This window comes from Microcebus murinus, chromosome 8, assembly GCF_040939455.1.
Source record: "Microcebus murinus isolate Inina chromosome 8, M.murinus_Inina_mat1.0, whole genome shotgun sequence".
NCBI lineage: Eukaryota > Metazoa > Chordata > Mammalia > Primates > Cheirogaleidae > Microcebus > Microcebus murinus.
Window position 1 is genome coordinate 79,122,893 of NC_134111.1, and position 17,432 is coordinate 79,140,324.

Below are 17,432 nucleotides of genomic sequence, written 5' to 3' on the forward strand. Positions count from 1 at the left end.
GAATGTAAAGCTAGGATGGAAGGATTGAGGATAACCGCAAAGATGGAGCTCCTAAAAAGTAATAGTAAACGCCCTGTCTGTGTCACAGGGTTGAGGATTATATAACATAATACAGATAAAAGCACTTCACAATGTATAAATGCACAGTAATAATTAAAGCAGGCATTATTAAAGGATTTAGCCATTGTTATTATGCAAATGGAAGGGATTATCATTAGCATATTAATTCTGTTGCTGGAGTTCTAACCTTTTCAGATGAAATTCAGTTGCTGTCTCTAAAAGTAGTTTAGGTTCCCCTCACCCCGCTAGTACATGGTAATTCTACAGAAACTGCTAGTGCTGTTCTGTGACCCAGCGAGGACTTAATAATTACATGTTGACTCAGTGATTATTCCTAATAAACACAATTCTTCCAAGTTTTACAAGCACATCTTATCACCACAAATCACCATGACATGCTTGTTTATCCCTTTGTGCCGCAGCTTGTAAACACACCGAACCGTGGGATAAACAAGCCTAATGTTTGTGGGGGGGGGGAATGAACTGTTTTTCAAATTTATCTTACTTTGTCAGGAATTCCTAATTAACTTCCATCTACCATAATGTCTTCAAATAACTTAATTTTAGGTTTCTTCAGTGGACACCTTTTTTTTGGATTTTTTTCATGCTTGACACTTTGATACATTTTCGACTGTTCAACTGCTCCCTATAAATGTCTGTGACTATTGAACTTTTAGTAATGAACACTTTTTCTTTCCCCAGTAGTGTTAGAATCAGTCACACCATCCCACCGTGGTCTATCCTCCCCAACGAGCGGTGTGGTATAATTAACACAGACTTGCAGACTCGTTTTTCATGAACTTGAATGTCGCTTGTGACATTGGGTGCAGCGCTGTGTCTGGAGCGTGTGCCCCCTGTCCTGCAGCACTCTTCAGTGTTGAGTTTGAGGCACACGGGCAGATCACAGCGGGTGACAGGCTTCAGGAAGGGTTGTCAGTGCACGTGTTACTCCATTATTTGACCTGTCATGGCTGTAGCATCCATTCAACATCTCTCCGCTCACCAGAAAATATAGGTTGGCAAAACAAAAGAAACGTCTAGAATCTTTTCAACAACTGTATTTTTTTTTTTTTTGGCAAAGATTTCTGACATGTCCCTGAATATCTGATCTGGGAATTAGCTCTAGGGAGGAATGCTTCTTTTCTTAGGAATCTCTTCATGGGATGAACATCTTTTAAGAATTTAGAGACTACTTATTGATTAAACAAATAGCTAAATTGCAATGAAGAGCAATCTCTTCTGGAATTAGAGCCATGTATATTGTTGTACAGACTTTCTTCATTTCTTCCCTCTCACAAGCATAGGATGTAATACAGTTGAGGAAAGCATTTTAACCATTGTGTGTGTGTGTGTGTGTGTGTGTGTGTGTGTGTGTAACACATATATAAACATGGTAGGCTGACAAACCAGGGCTTGCAGGCTGCATGGTTTTTACATTTTTAAAGGGTTGCAAAGAAAAAAAAGGAATATGTAGCAGAGACCATATGGCCCAAAGACAAAAATATTTATTATCTGGCCCTTCACAGAAAATGTTTGCTGATCCCTGAACCACATGGAAAGTATCAATAACGAAGCTCACTCATTTTTCGCTTTCACCAAGAAAGGCATTGTCTTCTCTCCTTCGAAGTATCACTTTCCACTTGTAGAGTCAGTCTTCACAGCCGTTCTAAAACGAGGCTGAGAACCTCCTACCTACAGCAGACGCTGCTGAGACACAAGCCGCCTAGCGAGCTCTCTGACTGGAGCTGTCTTGAGCCAGAGCTGCTGTTGTCCCCGCCCTGTCCGTGCTCCCACTCTCACTCCTCCAGACCTCTCCTCCTCTCAGCACCTGCACTGATTTGCTGCACAACAAATTGTAATTCTTCGACCTTGGCTTTTTGGCCAAATGATGATTCCATTCTAATTGTTCTTATGAGTCTGCTTAGCTGCCTGGCCCTCTCAAGGTCCCTTTTCTGTGACCCCGCCTTTTGCCTTCTCCCCCAGAGTCTCAGCCCTACTGAGGCAGATGCCTTCCACGTCTAATATTCCTACTCCTCCCAGTGCTTGCTCCCGCCCAGGCCCAGTTTTCTCTCTGGTTTCAAAGTGGGTCCGGTACTGCCATCTGAAACAGACTATGGCAGGGAGAGGCCTCCTGGTGTCTCCCTCACACGGCCAATGGTTCCATTTTTGTGACCAGTACAATCACCCTTTCTGTACATGGCTTGCCTGCACCCTTCATTGTGTTCCCCTGGTGTCCATGTCACCTCCCACGGACCTTCTGGCCACCTGCCTTCACCTATGACTGTAGCAGTTTTCCACGTCTACCACTTTAACCAGATCACTCCCATCGTCCTCTGATGGCCTTGGATGCAACACATTTGTAACCAGAGCCAGGACAGCACTCAAGCCTCTGGTGCATTTCTTCCTTCATTCTCGTCCAGCTTGCTGAATCCCTCCCTTTCCTACCCGGCAGTGACCCTCTACTCAATGGACATTTATCCAATGTTGACTATATTCCAGGTACTATACTCGGCTCTAGGGTCAGAGATGACCAAGATGCAGCCTTGCTCTTGGTATTTTTTGATAAGGGAAAGATGATATGCACATATATGAATACAGAGCAAAGCAGTAGGTGGTTAAATGATTAATAAAGTTGGTAGAAGCTGGGTGCGGTGGCTCACGCCTATAATCCTAGAGCTCTGGGAGGCCAAGGTGGGAGGATCGCTTGAGCTCAGGAGTTTGAGACCAGTCTGAGCAAGAGTGAGGCTCCATCTCTACTAAAAATAGAAAATTTAGCCGGGTGTGGTGTCATGTGCCTGTAGTCCCAGTTACTTGGGCGGCTGAGGCAGGAGGATCGCTTGAGCCTTGGAGTTTGAGGTTGCTGTGAGCTATGATGACACCACTGCACTCTACCTAGGGTGACAGAGACTCTGTCTCAAAAAAAAAGTCACTAAATATTGTGAAAGCACAGAGGGTAGTATTTAGCAGTAAACTCGGTAACAATAAAAATTACAAACTACCTAATAAGACTATTACTAAATATAACTAAATTATATTAGTTATTAGTCATTATATTAATCATTATATTAGTTATTAGTATATTAGTCAAATTGACCAGTTAAATAATATTTAATTCTGTTTTTAACCTTCTCTTACATATATTGTTCAAGGAAACTTCCAATAATTTTTTTCTAAGTGATTTTCTCTGACTCACTGTCTCATTTCTGATAAATTATCTTGACTCTAGCAATGTCTGTAAACATTAAAGTTCTGTAAATCAATGCAGTCTTTTGATTGTAGTACGTAAGACAACATCCCTCTTTGTAAACATACTTCTTATTAGAAATTAAATTGAATCCTCATTCTGTACCCTCAAATGCATGAAATGGTGGGTTATAACTGGTAGGTGTTCAGGCATTACTGTTTGGCTGGTTGGTTTATTTATTGGAACAGACTTTGAGAGGTTGTCACTCAATTGCAAAAGATGTCTTTCAAGTAACTCGTATCTGGGCACTTTTGACCTTTCATTTCCTTCTCCCTTCTCATTCCTTGTATAACTCTGTTCTGGCTTCCTTTCTGCCAGACCCTTTTTCAGGATCTACATTATATCAAATACAAACTGGGAAAACCTAGCCAGGGCATGCTTGTCTTGAGGGAGACACCCCCAAGAACATCGACCTGCAAGTAGGAACTCCAGGGAGGTTGGAGTGTTCACTAGCTTGCCTCAACTGTGACTCCTGCTTATGTGTATTGTCCATTTATTTATTTACTCATTACATATTTTCCAAGAGATTTTTGTGTGCCTTAAACACTGTATAAGGTTCTGGGGACACAATGGTGAACAAAAAAGGAAAACTGTTGTTGCCCTCATATGTGGGAAGTATCGTCAATTACAAGTTTACATGAATAAATGTTATAATAATATCCTCGCTCTGACATAGAAAGAAAGAACTAAAATCAGTATTTAATTCTCTAACAGCCATGTAATCTTAGGGGTTTCTGTGTATGTGTGTCTGTCTGTCTTTGTCTCTGCTCCTCTTTATTAAGTGGGAGTGGAGGAGGTGGTTAACACTGAGTTCTGTCCTGGCTGGGGTGTTTTATACTCACACTCTTCTTTTTAATCATAAAAGTCTTGATGACCCCCCCCCCAATAGATGCTATTATCATCATTTTAAATACAAATAACAGAGTAAAACAACATTGTTATTATTCAGACTGTCTTTGGGAGGGTGAATAAGTGAATGCTTGCATTATGGGAGTTTGGAGGCAGAAATAGGCCACAGGCTCTAATTTGAAACCATTAGATTTAGTGGCTGAATAACCCACCTAAGACAGGAATCCTGGATTTACATTTTTTACAGCAGCGAGGGAAAAATCTTCCCCTTTCTCTGCAGAAGTCAGGACTGGATCTCAAAAATAGAAATGTGTCCTCCTAAATGCATGCCCACCCCCATGGTTGACAAACAACGGATTTCCCAAGATAGCTAAAACACGCTCGGTTTCTAATTTCCGCATTTGTTCCCCGCCAGAATTTTTAAGTTATTCCCCAGTACGCCTAGACATACTTTCTGAACTTTTGAGGAAACACCCTCATCTGCTTCTTCTGCTTTCCTCAAAGCCCCCAGGCACAGGCGGGGAGCGCCGGGCCAGGCCGAGAGCCCCTGCACCGGGGATTCCCGCCTCGCGCCAGCGCGCCCGCCACGCGCAAACGTGCTTCCCAGCCGTCGTGCCACCCGCTGCAGGCCGGCTGAATGAGGAGCAGCGCTATTTTTACCTCCCCAGCTGCAATCCTTTATATTTACTTGCAGGAAGGAAATAAACAAAGGGTTAAGAAGGACATTCTTGACCTTAGTTTATCCCTAGCAGGAAGGGGTTGGAGTAGGACGGGGTACGTGAGGTCTGGGGTGGCGGAAAAGGCAGGTCGATTTCCTTGGCTGGTCGTTTTTTCTACAAATCATCTCCGTCTCTGGACTGGAAGCCCCCGCACTCCTCTTCCTTCCCCTCCGGCTCATCCCTGACTGCCAGCTCCCTCCTCCCCCGCCCCCATCCTTGGAGGTGCCACCATCACCTCTGCTGCTGCCTGCGATGCTGCATCACGGCTGCTCCCCCACACCCCCAGCAGGGCATGCGCAGTGCGTCCTGTGCCAGGGTGCAGCAGCATCAGCACCAGCATCAGCACCCAGCCTCAGCACCGGCGCCCGAGCCCGGCTCAGGCGCGCTCTCGGGGGCGGGGCGCACACCCGCGCCGCGCGTGCCCGCGCCGCTCGCTCCCGCGCGCCGCCTCAGCATCCTCGGGCCCGGCAGCCCCCGCAGTCGCTGAAGTGGCCGCGCCCGCCGCGGGGAGGGAGCAGCCCCTGGGGAGGCTCCAAGTTGGAGAGGACCCCCAGACTCCTCTGCGGCCCGCCCCGGGAGGGGCTGAGAGGCGAGCCGGGGAGGGGGCGCCGCCCAGCCCCGGGCCCCGAGCCCCGAGCCCCGACCCCGGAGCCCCCTGCCCCCTGCCCGCCGCGGCACCATGCGCGCCGAGCCGGCGTGACCGGCTCCGCCCGCAGCAGCCCCGCAGCCTAGCGCGGCGCTCTCGCCGGCCACTTCGAGCGGCGCCCGGGAGCTATGAGCCATGAAGCCGCCGGGCAGCAACTCCCAGCGGCCGCCCCTGGCCGGCTGCAGCCTTGCCGGCGCCTCCCGCGGCCCCCGCCGCGGCCCCGCCACCCCGGTGCCGGCCCGCGCGCCGCCCTGCCGCCTGCTCCTCGTCCTTCTCCTGCTGCCTCCGCTCAGCTCCTCGTCCCGGCCCCGCGCCTGGGGGGCTGCTGCACCTAGCGGTGGGTATGGCCCCGTGCCCTTCGCCTTGCCTACCCCGCTGGGCCCTGCGGAGGAAAGCGAAGGGCAAGCGGGTCCGTGCGCTCCGGACGTGTCCCCGGCTCGGCCTTTCCGTGCCTGCCTGCCTGCCTCTCCACCCTTCTCATTCCCAAACCCCCATTGATTCCAGTTCACTTTTGGAAGTCCATTTCTGCTTTGCATTAGCTAAAAACCCATTCCAATTACTGTTGGTTCCACTGGGAAGTATTTAGTGGCTCCTGGGTCCCTCAACGATCTTTATGCAACTTGCGGAGGGGAAACCAGTGGAGGGGAAATGCAGCGAGGGAGCAAGTTGCTTCTTGCGAGGGGGAGCCTTAATGTGAATGCAGGGAGACTGTAATAATAGTGGCAATGGGTTGTTTCCTCAAATTTCCTACAGGGTATGTTCACTGCTGTTGGGGTTAAGGTGGGGGAGGCATACTTTGGGGACCAAAGAATTAAGGTGTGGAAGACTTACTTCGTGCACAACCTTTGGTTGTGATTTCTCAAAAGTGCTTGTTATTATAATATGAACAATTAATGTAACGTTCAATACACTGATGATTGGAAATCACTGAAAGCAGAAAGCTGGCCTTGGTAGGAAAAGAAAAAGAAGTTGGAAAGCTGCCAGCATCTGCATTCCTGTATGGCAAAGGAATTTTTTGCTCATCTCAAAGTTAAAAGAGAAAGGAACTGTCCATTTTGTTAAAAGAAATCAATTAACATTCTGTGCCCATGAATACAGCACTCAAAAGTTATCTTAGGAGTGTTCTTAGCTCTCAGATGGGATACCACTAGGCAGAGTAGAGTTGAGCTTCTGTAGACTCAGAGAAGGGATGGAGATGAGGGTCAGGACCCCTGAGCATGTTGATTTAATGACTTGTCCCTCAAGTTCATCCTGCCCCTCCCTGATACTTAGAAGTATAGATTTGAGACTGGTTAGAAAATGCACATATAAAACATAAATCAAAATGAACAGTACATGATTGTATAAGCCTTATTGGCTATGAATCGATCCAGGCCATTTCATTGTTGAAATAACTTGCTTTACTGTTTCTCCACTTCTTACCTGCTTATAAAGAGAAAACTTTGTGTAATGGAAAAATTAGTTTTAGTGCTTATGTATTGATGGGGTATATATATATATGTGTGTGTGTGTTTGTGCTTCCTGCCCCCCCAGCTCCGCATTGGAATGAAACTGCAGAAAAAAATTTGGGAGTCCTGGCAGTTGAAGACAATCCAGTGCAACAGAATAGCAGCAGTAATATCAGTTACAGCAATGCAATGCAGAAAGAAATCACACTGCCTTCAAGACTTGTTTATTACATCAACCAAGACTCGGAAAGCCCTTATCATGTTCTTGACACAAAGGCAAGACACCAACAAAAACATAATAAGGTAGGCAGGAGGCTGGCTTTGTGAAAGTAGCTGCCATGAAGAGTTTTCCTTTGATTTGATTTTCTGCCAGAATCTGATTTCACAAGTTTTACTGCAGCATTTTATTAAGAAATCACTTAATATCATGATAGGGGAGAAACTGGAGGGAATTAACTTGGGATCTACTGGGATAGGATTACTGTTTGTTTCTTTTCTCTGACTAAACGGGGACTGGAGTTTTCTGATGTCCTTATAAGTTTAGCAACTGAAACTGGGTCCATGTACCTTTCAGGAGCATTGGGCACTGTACACTAGTTAAGTGAATGTGTTCATGGGCCTGACTTGTTTCTGCGAAGCTTTATGTAAGGGTGCAGTATTGTACCTTCTGTGCTATAAAAAACTACTTTAAATCTGCACACAGAAGATTGCTGTAAGAAGCTATTTGGCTGCAGGGTCCTTGTCAGTCTTCCCACTTAGAAATTGAGTGTTTAAATTTAAACCTTTTTCTTTTTTTAATTGGTGAGTAGGAAAAAAATACTTTTTGTCCATTGTATTTTCAGTAAGTAGACAATTTGACATTTTAAGAGTATGGTGAATAGAAACAAATTATTTGCATCATGTGAAGACCAGTTTTGGTTGACATAATCCTTCAAGACTTAACTGTGAGCAAGTTGGTTGTCTTTAAGTCCTTCAAGACTTAATTGATTGTGAGCAAACTGCTTTACTTTTAGGTTAGTTCAGAAAGTGGCACTGGTTTTTAAAAAGGTATTTAGTAGAAGACAAATGTGTTTAATATCCAAAGATTAAGGAATATTTTTTCTTGCTTACTATTCCATATTTGAATTAATAATGTTACTATTTTGGATCCAAGCACTTTACACAATGGCTTATCAGTACCTCTGTTCTTTATCGGCAGCATATTATAGATCTGTATGTTAAATATTTCATTTTGAACTTTATGTTTGGTTGGGAAGAGCATTAACTATCTAAACATCTAGAATTTAAGAAAGTATCTGTGGTTTACATCATTGCTTTTATTAGTTTTCTGAAATATAGGTAAGTGCTAACAGTATTTATCCCCAGTTGCAAAATGAACTAGAAATTTAAGGCTTTTAGATCACTTTCCTAAAGTTGTAAAGCTGCTAATATAAAATTCAGGAGGCCTGAATATTTAATTTTTACTATTTTTTACAGTTAGATTTCTGAGAAAATTCTTCCTTCATATTGGATATTGTTGGAGAAGTTAACTTTGTTTCACGTTACTGTGTCCTGGCTGCTACCCACCTTGGCTGAGTTATATGGCTCTCTGTTCTCTGCTAGCCTTTGCCCCCATAAGCTCCTGTGTAACTTAATGAGCAGACTACTGGATCAGCGGTCCCCAACCTTTTTGGCACAGTTTCATAGAAGACAATTTTTCCATGGTCAGGGCAGGGGTTATGGGAATGGGATATGGGTGGGGGGAGGGAGGGGGGCTCAGGTGGTGATGGTGATGTGATGTGAGTGATGTGAGGCTGTAGAGATGTAGCTTCTCTTGCTCTCCACCACTCACCCTCACCTGCCACTCACTCTCACCTGCCACTCACCCTCACCTTCCTAAGTTTCGTGGATGGGATGGGGTGGGGTGGCAGGCGGAGCTCTGTGGCCTGGTCCCTAACAGAACATGGTCCCGTACTGCAGTACTAGATCATGTCTACCTGTGTGTCTTATTGATAGGAGGAGTGGATGTTGTCTTTAAGGAAGAGAAATCCAAGTCACTTTTGATAAAATGCATTGAGGCCCATTTTATAGCTTTCTTCTTCTTCTTCTTTTTTTTTTGAGACAGAGTCTCACTTTGTTGCCCAGGCTAGAGTGAGTGCTGTGGTGTCAGCCTCGCTCACAGCAACCTCAAACTTCTGGGCTCAAGCAATCCTACTGCCTCAGCTTCCTGAATAGCTGGGACTATAGGCATGCGCCACCGTGCCCGGCTAATTTTTGCTATATATTTTTAGTTGGCCAATTAATTTCTTTGTATTTTTAGTAGAGACGGGGTTTCACTCTTGCTCAGGCTGGTTTCGAACTCCTGACCTTGAGCGATCCACCCACCTTAACCTCCCAGAGTGCTAGGATTACTGGCATGAGCCACCCGCCTGGCCTATAGCTTTGTTCTTGAATGAGACCTTCTGTGGTTTAAATGACTAGTTTTCAAACTCGAGTGCCTTTGGGTAGGGTGCTGAAGGAGGAAAAACAACTGCCTCAAAGCCTGTTTTAAAGAATGGTCGAACCCTCCACAGCTGAGACTTGAAAGAAATTTCAGTGGAACTTCTTTATAACTCAGGTATTGAAGGCTATAACTAATGCTCGCCTTATAGGCTAACTTTATGTGACTGTTTTGTTTGGTGGGAAATGGTTTGACGACAATGTATTTGACTTTCTGTGCTAATAAGGTTTGTTAAACTTTTACCCAGCACTACCTAGAGGAATAAATTTCTCACTGTAAGACACCTACTTGCTCTTGGAATGATTCTACTTTGCCACTGCCACCCCCTCATGGAGGTTGGGTTTTTTTAATACTGTACTTTGAAAGGAATGTTTATGTGGAAATTATATTTGAAAGCATTTTTCTTCTGTTCTTATTAGTTTAATTAAATGAACAATTTTTTGCACCTTTTTCATGTGCAAAGCAGTATACTAAGGATTCAAAGATAAAAGGTAAGGGTTACAGGAGTGAAAAAGGCATGGTCTCTCCTCCAGGAGACACAAATATGAGATAAGCAAGATTCTAAAAGGTACTCCTGTCCAGGTATAAACTGTGTTGTTCTTGTTTGTCGAACACGGTTTCCCTTTGTGTTTTGCGATTTCGCTTTTACTTCTATTTTTAAGCAACTCTTGAACTAGTTGACAAAAAGTGTTCCATATGCTTTCTGCTGTGTCTTAGGATGACTTGCCTAATAACAGTGATGAGAGACACACTTGTCATTTCTGCTGCTTTACAAATGTTTCAGTATGAAAGTATAGAATTTCATCATTGTTGCTTTTATAAAAAGAAGTTTTGAGTTTAGTATCTGTGTCTTATGTGCCTTTTTTCCTCTCCTGGTTTCATTGCACTGGAGCATATTTTAATGAATGCCTTAGAAATGCTGAATCACTGTGCCATTCTCATGGATCCCTAGATTGGGTATAGAGGTTGGGGGGTGGGGACTTCCCAAATATAGGTTGCAAGGCCAAGCTCCACATTTATGTCTGAAGAAATTTCATAAGCATTCAGTATTGATCAATCCTTATTACTTTACACCTGTGAAAGTTAAAATGTTTATTAACTCTTTCAAAATTGGTCAGTTTAAAAGCAGATTGTGTAAAGCACCTTTGTACATGCTAATGTTTCTGAAAACCGTAATGTTTCTTTGTCAAAGAATGTTTAGGAATCTTTTTATCTCCCAAAAGAGTGCTATAGAACCAGTCGTCCAAACTGTGCCATTTTTGAGAGAAGTGTCTACACCTAAGAATTATGTCATGATCATAGGCATAAACCAAGATAGCCCAGGGCAAACTGAGAGTTCTGACATTTCGCATCTAAATGTTACGTTACCTGATTTTTGGTGCTTACCCAAATTCAGGTTTCTTCATAGACAGTTTTATTTTCTGATGATGTATTAGATATTCTTTCTTACTAGCTAGGAAGTCATTTTACCATCATGTAGCAATATTATGATCTGAAATGAAAAAATTTAGTATTGCTTTGTGTGATACTTTGAAATATATATTTGGTCTTCATCCTGTTTCCTGGTACACAGCTTCTAAAACCTTAGGAATCTCAGATGCTAATGAGATGACTGGTGACAGGGGTCTCTAGATAGCTTCAGGAGAGGGGCTGGTCACCAGAAAGGCCAAAGCGTGATTAGAGGGCTGGGACTTTCAGCCCCACCCCCAAGGAGAAGGGCTGAAGGTTGAGTTGATCACCGATAGCCAGTAGTTTAATCAGTCATGCCTACATAATGAAGCTTCCATGAAAACCCAAAGGGACTAAATTCTGGAAGCTTTTGGATAGCAGCATATGTGGAAGTTCCTAGAAGATGGGGAGCCTGGAGAGGGTGTGGAAAATCTGAGTCCATTCCTCCATACCTTGCCTTATGCGTCTCTTCCATCTGGCTCTTCATCTGTATTCTCTGTAACATCCATATAATAAATGGGTAAGTGTAAGTAAAGTGTTTCTTTGAGTTCTGTGAACTTCTCTAGCAAATTAATTGGAGAGGGTTGTGGGATTTATGGCCAGTCTGTCAGAAGCTCAGGCCACACGTAGGGCTTGTGATTAGCATCTGAAGTTGGGCATCTGAAGGCTTGTGGGACTGAGCCTTTAACTTGTGGGATCTGACAGTATCTCCAGATTGATACTGTCAGAATTGAATTGAATTAGTGGACACCCAGGTGGTATCCAATGGAGAATCTGCAGAATTGCTTGATGTGGGGAGGGGAAACCCCCCATATTCCTGGTGTCAGGAGTATTGTGTGAGAAGAGAGAGGGGAAAAAACTGCTGCTTTTTTCTTATATTTCTTACTTTGTATGAAGATATCTTTTTTACTTGTAGAAACTTTTATGAGCATAAATGGAATTGTATGATATTATACATAAGCATTTTATTAATGTTAATGCAATATATTAATAAAATGGACCATACATTTAAAATGTAGGAGAAACACTTTAGATTCATCATCATTCATTAATTCTGAGATAATCCTGTGTAGTCTGTTTCTAGGAAGGTTCAGGAAGCCTTCACTTGGGAAGGGCTGGAAACAGTATACTATGCATGCATAGCACAGGGCCTTGGGGAAAGGTGACTTTAGTCCTCCTGTGTGGCTCAGTCTTTTGTTACCTTCTCTGCTACCCACCACTCCAGGTTGAAGAGAGAGAAGTTTAAGTGAATTTAGAACTCGGTGATTATTTTTACTTCCTACTCTATTTTAGACAAGACTGGTTCCCCATGTTTTGGCTTTCCAGAAGCTTCTTGCTCCATTGTTCTCGGTATGGCACAGCAGAAAGAGGAGTGTGGGACAAGGGGTCCCACGGTCTCTTCCATGAGTTGTTATCACACTTTTTTAGAATTCTGGAACTTATGTTTTTATGACCTTTCTTACCAGGAATTTCTTTTTAAAGGTCAATAGAAAATTTTATGCTATGGAACATAGGAAAAAAATTCCCTTCTGGAAGTTTCTTTAAAAAGTCCAGGTTTTAGTTAAAGAGCTGTTTGTAAAATCTTACGGTATCTACTGTGGAAATACTCTGCTGCTTCCTAACTGAATCAAACAATTCTGATTGTTTGACAAGTCTGAATTGTCACAGGGCCTTTTCTCAGTATTGGTAGAGCAGCAACTATTAGCTTATGTGATAATATAAACTTTTGTATTGGCATCAACAGCCTTCCCAAGGTGTCTAGGTCTTCCTAAGCAGTCATTACAAAATTGTAGTTTATAGAATTATAGGATTGCAATGGCTTTCTTTGTAATGCCTGGCATATGGTAGGCCTTTGGTAAATACCTGTGGAATGAATTGAGGATTGGACACTCATATATTAGAAAGAGTGCAGTGGTTCCCATGAAATTTCCTGTTATAATTGAATGGAGTTCAAAAGAAGCTACAAGATACTATTACATATTTTTGGCACTGTGCTAGATCAGTAGGAGAGGTAATTTTCGTCCTGAGGTTTTAGCATTGCATAAGTCACACTTACTGTATGCTTACACTACCTAAAGTAGTGAAAATACCTACATTAACAATTCTTAGATTACCCCTATCACTGTTGCCCACTGTTACTGTGATAATCAAGAACTGTGTGGTAGTTTTTGTCATTGTTAGTTTTAGTTGCTCAGTGTTGGAGCAAGATGTGTCCTTCTACTCGTACAGTTTCTATAAATCGGATTTATGTCTGGTAGGTGTTTAGTTTTGTTTGATTCAGCAAACATTTATTTGTTTATTTTATGTCCTTATTTTTTGAGGCAAGAGTCTTGCACTGTTGCTCAGCCTAGAGTGCCATGGCGTCAGGCTGGCTCACAACAACCTCAAACTCCTGGGCTCAAGTGATCCTCTTGCCTCAGACTCCCGAGTAGCTGGGACTACGGGTGTGTGCCACTACGCCTGGCTAATTTTTTCTATTTTTAGTAGACATGGAGTCTTGCTCTTGCTGAGGCTGGTCTTGAACTCCTGAACTCAAGCAATACTCCTACCTCAATCTCTCAGAGTGCTAAGATTACAGGCGTGAGCCACTGTGCCCGACCAGTAAATACTTATTGAATACCTCTTTTGAATCAGGCACTGTGCTAGACTCTGGGGAAAATAATAAAGGGTAACAGTCCCTACCTTTGCTCACTGGTGGGTCGTCAGAATCAAGGCAGCTGCTGGGGCATGGTTCATGTCAGTGCAGTTACTAATGGAAAGAACCGAAGGCTGCAGGCAGCCAGCGGAGAGAGTAACCTGCCCAGGGAAGTCAAAGAAAACCTCGTGGAGGAAGAAACAATTGAGCTGCACTAAAGAGCAGTCAAGACAGAGGTTATCACAGGAGCTGGAGAGAGGAGAATCTGCAGAATCAGCAGAGAAGAGGCTCAGAGTGCAAGCACCTGGCTTGCTGAGCAGCAATGTGGTGTTCGGTGTGGTGAGTTGCGAGAAGGGGAAACCCACCCAAGTGTGGGCAATTTCAAAGAATCAGGCGTTAGTGTAACATTTGTAATTGATTTTTGAAAAATCCTACTTAATTCCTTTAGAAACCCCGTGACGTCAATGTTTGTAGATGTAGCAGCTGAGATTTATAGTTAGCGTCTTCAGTAAGGACAATCAGCTAGTAGGTGGCAGGCAGAGCTGGGTGATTTGAACCCAGGTCTTTCTGTTGCAGAGCCCGTGCTGGAGAGAGATAGGATGTATTTAGCGTGGCAGGGGGTGAGAGCGGAAGGTTGTGAAGACCGTGGAGACTTCCGGGCTTTGTGTTGATTCTGTGTCACAGGGTAACTCCTGGGAAATGAAGAGGTGAGCATGCATTGGTCGGGCAGTGATTGACTGCCAGTTATGTGGCTCCTCAGGGAGCTGACCTTCTAGTAGGAGGAGACAGATCATAAACACATCAACAACAGCACCAGGATTTCAGATATTGACAAGTGCTTGGAAAAGGTACACTAGTGTAACATGGTGGAGAGTGGTGAGTGTCATAATTTCTCTGGAAGAATCAGAAGATTGAGCCTGCAGTCTTGGGTGGGAGTGACCACTTGCAGTTGAGAAATGACTCCTCTTTGGATAGGATGGCATGTGCTGTTTGCTGTGGTCCCCCGTTCCTCGTAGCCTAACACTCACCCTTTTTCATTTCTGTTACTTGCCCGTCCCCTCTGGGCGTTTGAGTTTGGACCCCTGTCTTTGATTCTTCTTTCTTGTGAAGTCTAGACCATTTCTAATCCTTTTACCCAGGAGTCCACAGCTGAGCTGTGCTGTGAAAAGTCTTGCTTCAGCGTGTGTCCCTAAAGAATGCTTTCGGCTCTTCCTGCTCATGGGTTGATTCATTCCTGCTAACTGTGTAACTACTAGTGTCGTTCTGTCTTCACTTATTCTCAGGCTTTGTTAACAGCAGGGGCCACTGTCCTTCTCTTTACAGCCAATCAAAAAATGACCCAGGAGCATTTGCCTGGTGGCATTGCCCAGGGTTGTGGCATCACTTTGTGTGAAGGAAAATCAGGCAGGAAGAGAGCTGTCCTTCCTGCCTTCCCCACTTTTCTCAGCAGTATGCTCATCTTCCCAGACACCTAAGAGTGAACCTTGGGAGTCATCCTTGACTCTTCTGTCTCCTTCATCTCCTGCCTATAAATAGTCACTTATTAAGTCTTGACGCTTCTCGCATGACTCCATCCCTCCTCCTCTCTCTGCACTGTGTTCTTGTCTTCGCCTCTTGTCTCTCTCTCTGTCAATCCATCAGTCCCACTGCTGACAGATTAATCTTCATGGCACACTTATTTAACATCATGCGATCCCTTTACCCACATTCAACAAGCATAACTTCGGCTAGATACATTTCCCCTGTGGAGAGAGGGAGAGCATGTCAAACGCTCTTGAGAGGAAGTGCTGCTTTCCTTCTGATGCGACTCATTTGCTGTCCCTTTCTCCTTTCAGCATTTCTCCAGGCCTGTTTACCCAAAGGTCAGTCCATGACAGGAGGTAATTTTCTCTGGATGGTTCCATTCATGTCTGTCCAAACTCAGGGGCTTGGTTTCGGAAAACCCTGGTGACCAGTGGCAAGAACCTAATTTGTCCATTATGTGTGCTCAGATTTTTAAGTCCAAATTCTGTTTAATTCCTGCTTTAGAAGATCCTGTTGTCATCATCTTTAAGATCTGAATAATTAATTGCTCCTAGAGCATGAGTTTCCTGAATGAAAATATTATATTCCTTTCAAAAATGTAGATAATCATAAGGCTTTATTCATACAAAGGATTCAGTTCACAATTGATATGGATGCCCTTTAACCTGATAAAAGACTCATTCATTCGTATAATTCATTCGTTCCAAATCCACTGAGTGTCTGAATTTTGCAATTTTACAAGGGAGTCTTTGTGTTTGGAATGTATATAAATTGAGTACAATTTTAGTCAAATATAATTCTAGGAATTCTATTATAAAAAGTATAGCTCCAGTTATCATATTTACTCAGAACAATGAGAATTAAAAAACAATCATGTTCATTCATGGCAAATTTGGATAAAACGTTTGCTTTCTATAAAGTAACATGAGAGGTGCATTCTCCATCATTGGGCACCCAGTCTGGGATAGATGTCAACCTGTGAATTAGTGCGATGCTTCAAATAACATTTTGTTATAAAGGTATCTTTCCTGCCTAAAGAATAGACAGAAACTAATTTCCTCATCTGGAACATCATAAATTGATGAATTCAAGTTCTGCTTTCAATTCCGTTGTGAAAGATATTTATTTGTTAACAAGATCTACCTTAACACTAAATGTTCTCTAAGCCTTCTGCTTAGAAATGGAAATGGTAGAAATTTAAACAAGTCTCCACTACTGGTAGACACTAATTACAGAGTAGTTAAGTTCAAACACACCAATAAACAGAAGTATAAATAGGATCCTATGACCAGTGACTATGAGCTTGGGTCTGTAATTACACGGTTGGGAACACTCACCTTTGCTTATCTGCACAACAGTGTCTTCTTGAGGGAATCATCCTGCCACATTTTTAATCCTAGGTGGACCATAGGTACAAGGTAATCACATGCTCCTGGACCATCTTCTGCCTTCAGTGGGGCTGACAATTAAATTTAGAAGTAGTCACATTGAAGCACAGCTAGAGACTTGTGATAAAAAAACATCCCAGAGCCATGGAGATGGTGATTTTTGTGTATCTGCTGGATTCCAGCATCTGTTCCAGAGCTTCCTTTCCCTTAGTGTGGGCATTTAAAAATTTGCTGTATCGACTTGTAGTCTGGATCACTTAATTGGGTGCATCATGCTATCTTTTAATTGTAAACAGGCCTGCCATTGCCATATACTATAATGGCTGTATTGCAGATGGCCTCCATGAACAATGTAAGTCAGTCGGTGCTTAGGGGAGTCTCCTGTCACCCATGTTATCCTAGCTCTTTACTTTTTCGGATAAGTAGAATGCATGAAATGAATTTCAGTTCAACTCTCTAATGCATTGCTAATAACAAATATAATATATAGCCTTTGTGAGGAACCTGAACAGTTTTATTGAGGCACTTTTGTATCTATGATTTCACATGGTCCTCACAACATAACTGCCAAGATGATTGTTTCTGTGTTCTGGAGGAGGAAACTCATCCAGAGGATGAGTTAAAATCCCAAAGAGGTCAGGTTCCTCCAGGTCTTAGGAATTACTGACATGACTAAAATGACCAGAACCTTGGTCTGTAGACTTCTAGTCCCTTGTTCTTTTGTCACACGTCTGTGGGAAGTTTCTGTTCCTTCCAGACACCTTCCCTCTAGATGATAAGGACCTATGAGCAAATTATACTTTATCTGTGCACATGTGTACACACATGTACATTGTTCCCTTGGCCTTCATCTGCAGCCAACTCATTTTCTTGTCCTTTTTTATTTAATTGAGTTCTCCAGATAAGTAATCTTGTTCAAACTGCCAGTATTTTTGGAATTTTTTGCTTATCTGTTTACCTTTCTTTATTAATCTTCTTTAGCTTTCTTTTT

The 17,432-nt window shown here is 43.2% G+C and overlaps 1 protein-coding gene across 2 annotated transcripts in view; it reads left to right on the forward strand.

The window, feature by feature from the left end:
* Positions 1–5,326: 5,326 nt before the first annotated feature.
* The window catches only part of ADAM23 (ADAM metallopeptidase domain 23), a 153,848-nt gene continuing 141,742 nt past the window's right edge, over positions 5,327–17,432 (forward strand). For both annotated transcript variants that reach the window (XM_012738876.2, XM_076005871.1), the window contains exons 1-2: positions 5,327–5,855; positions 7,052–7,269. In XM_012738876.2, coding sequence (XP_012594330.1) covers positions 5,654–5,855; positions 7,052–7,269 — 420 coding nt within the window. In that variant the 5' untranslated portion in view covers positions 5,327–5,653. The remainder of the gene's footprint in view (positions 5,856–7,051; positions 7,270–17,432) is intronic.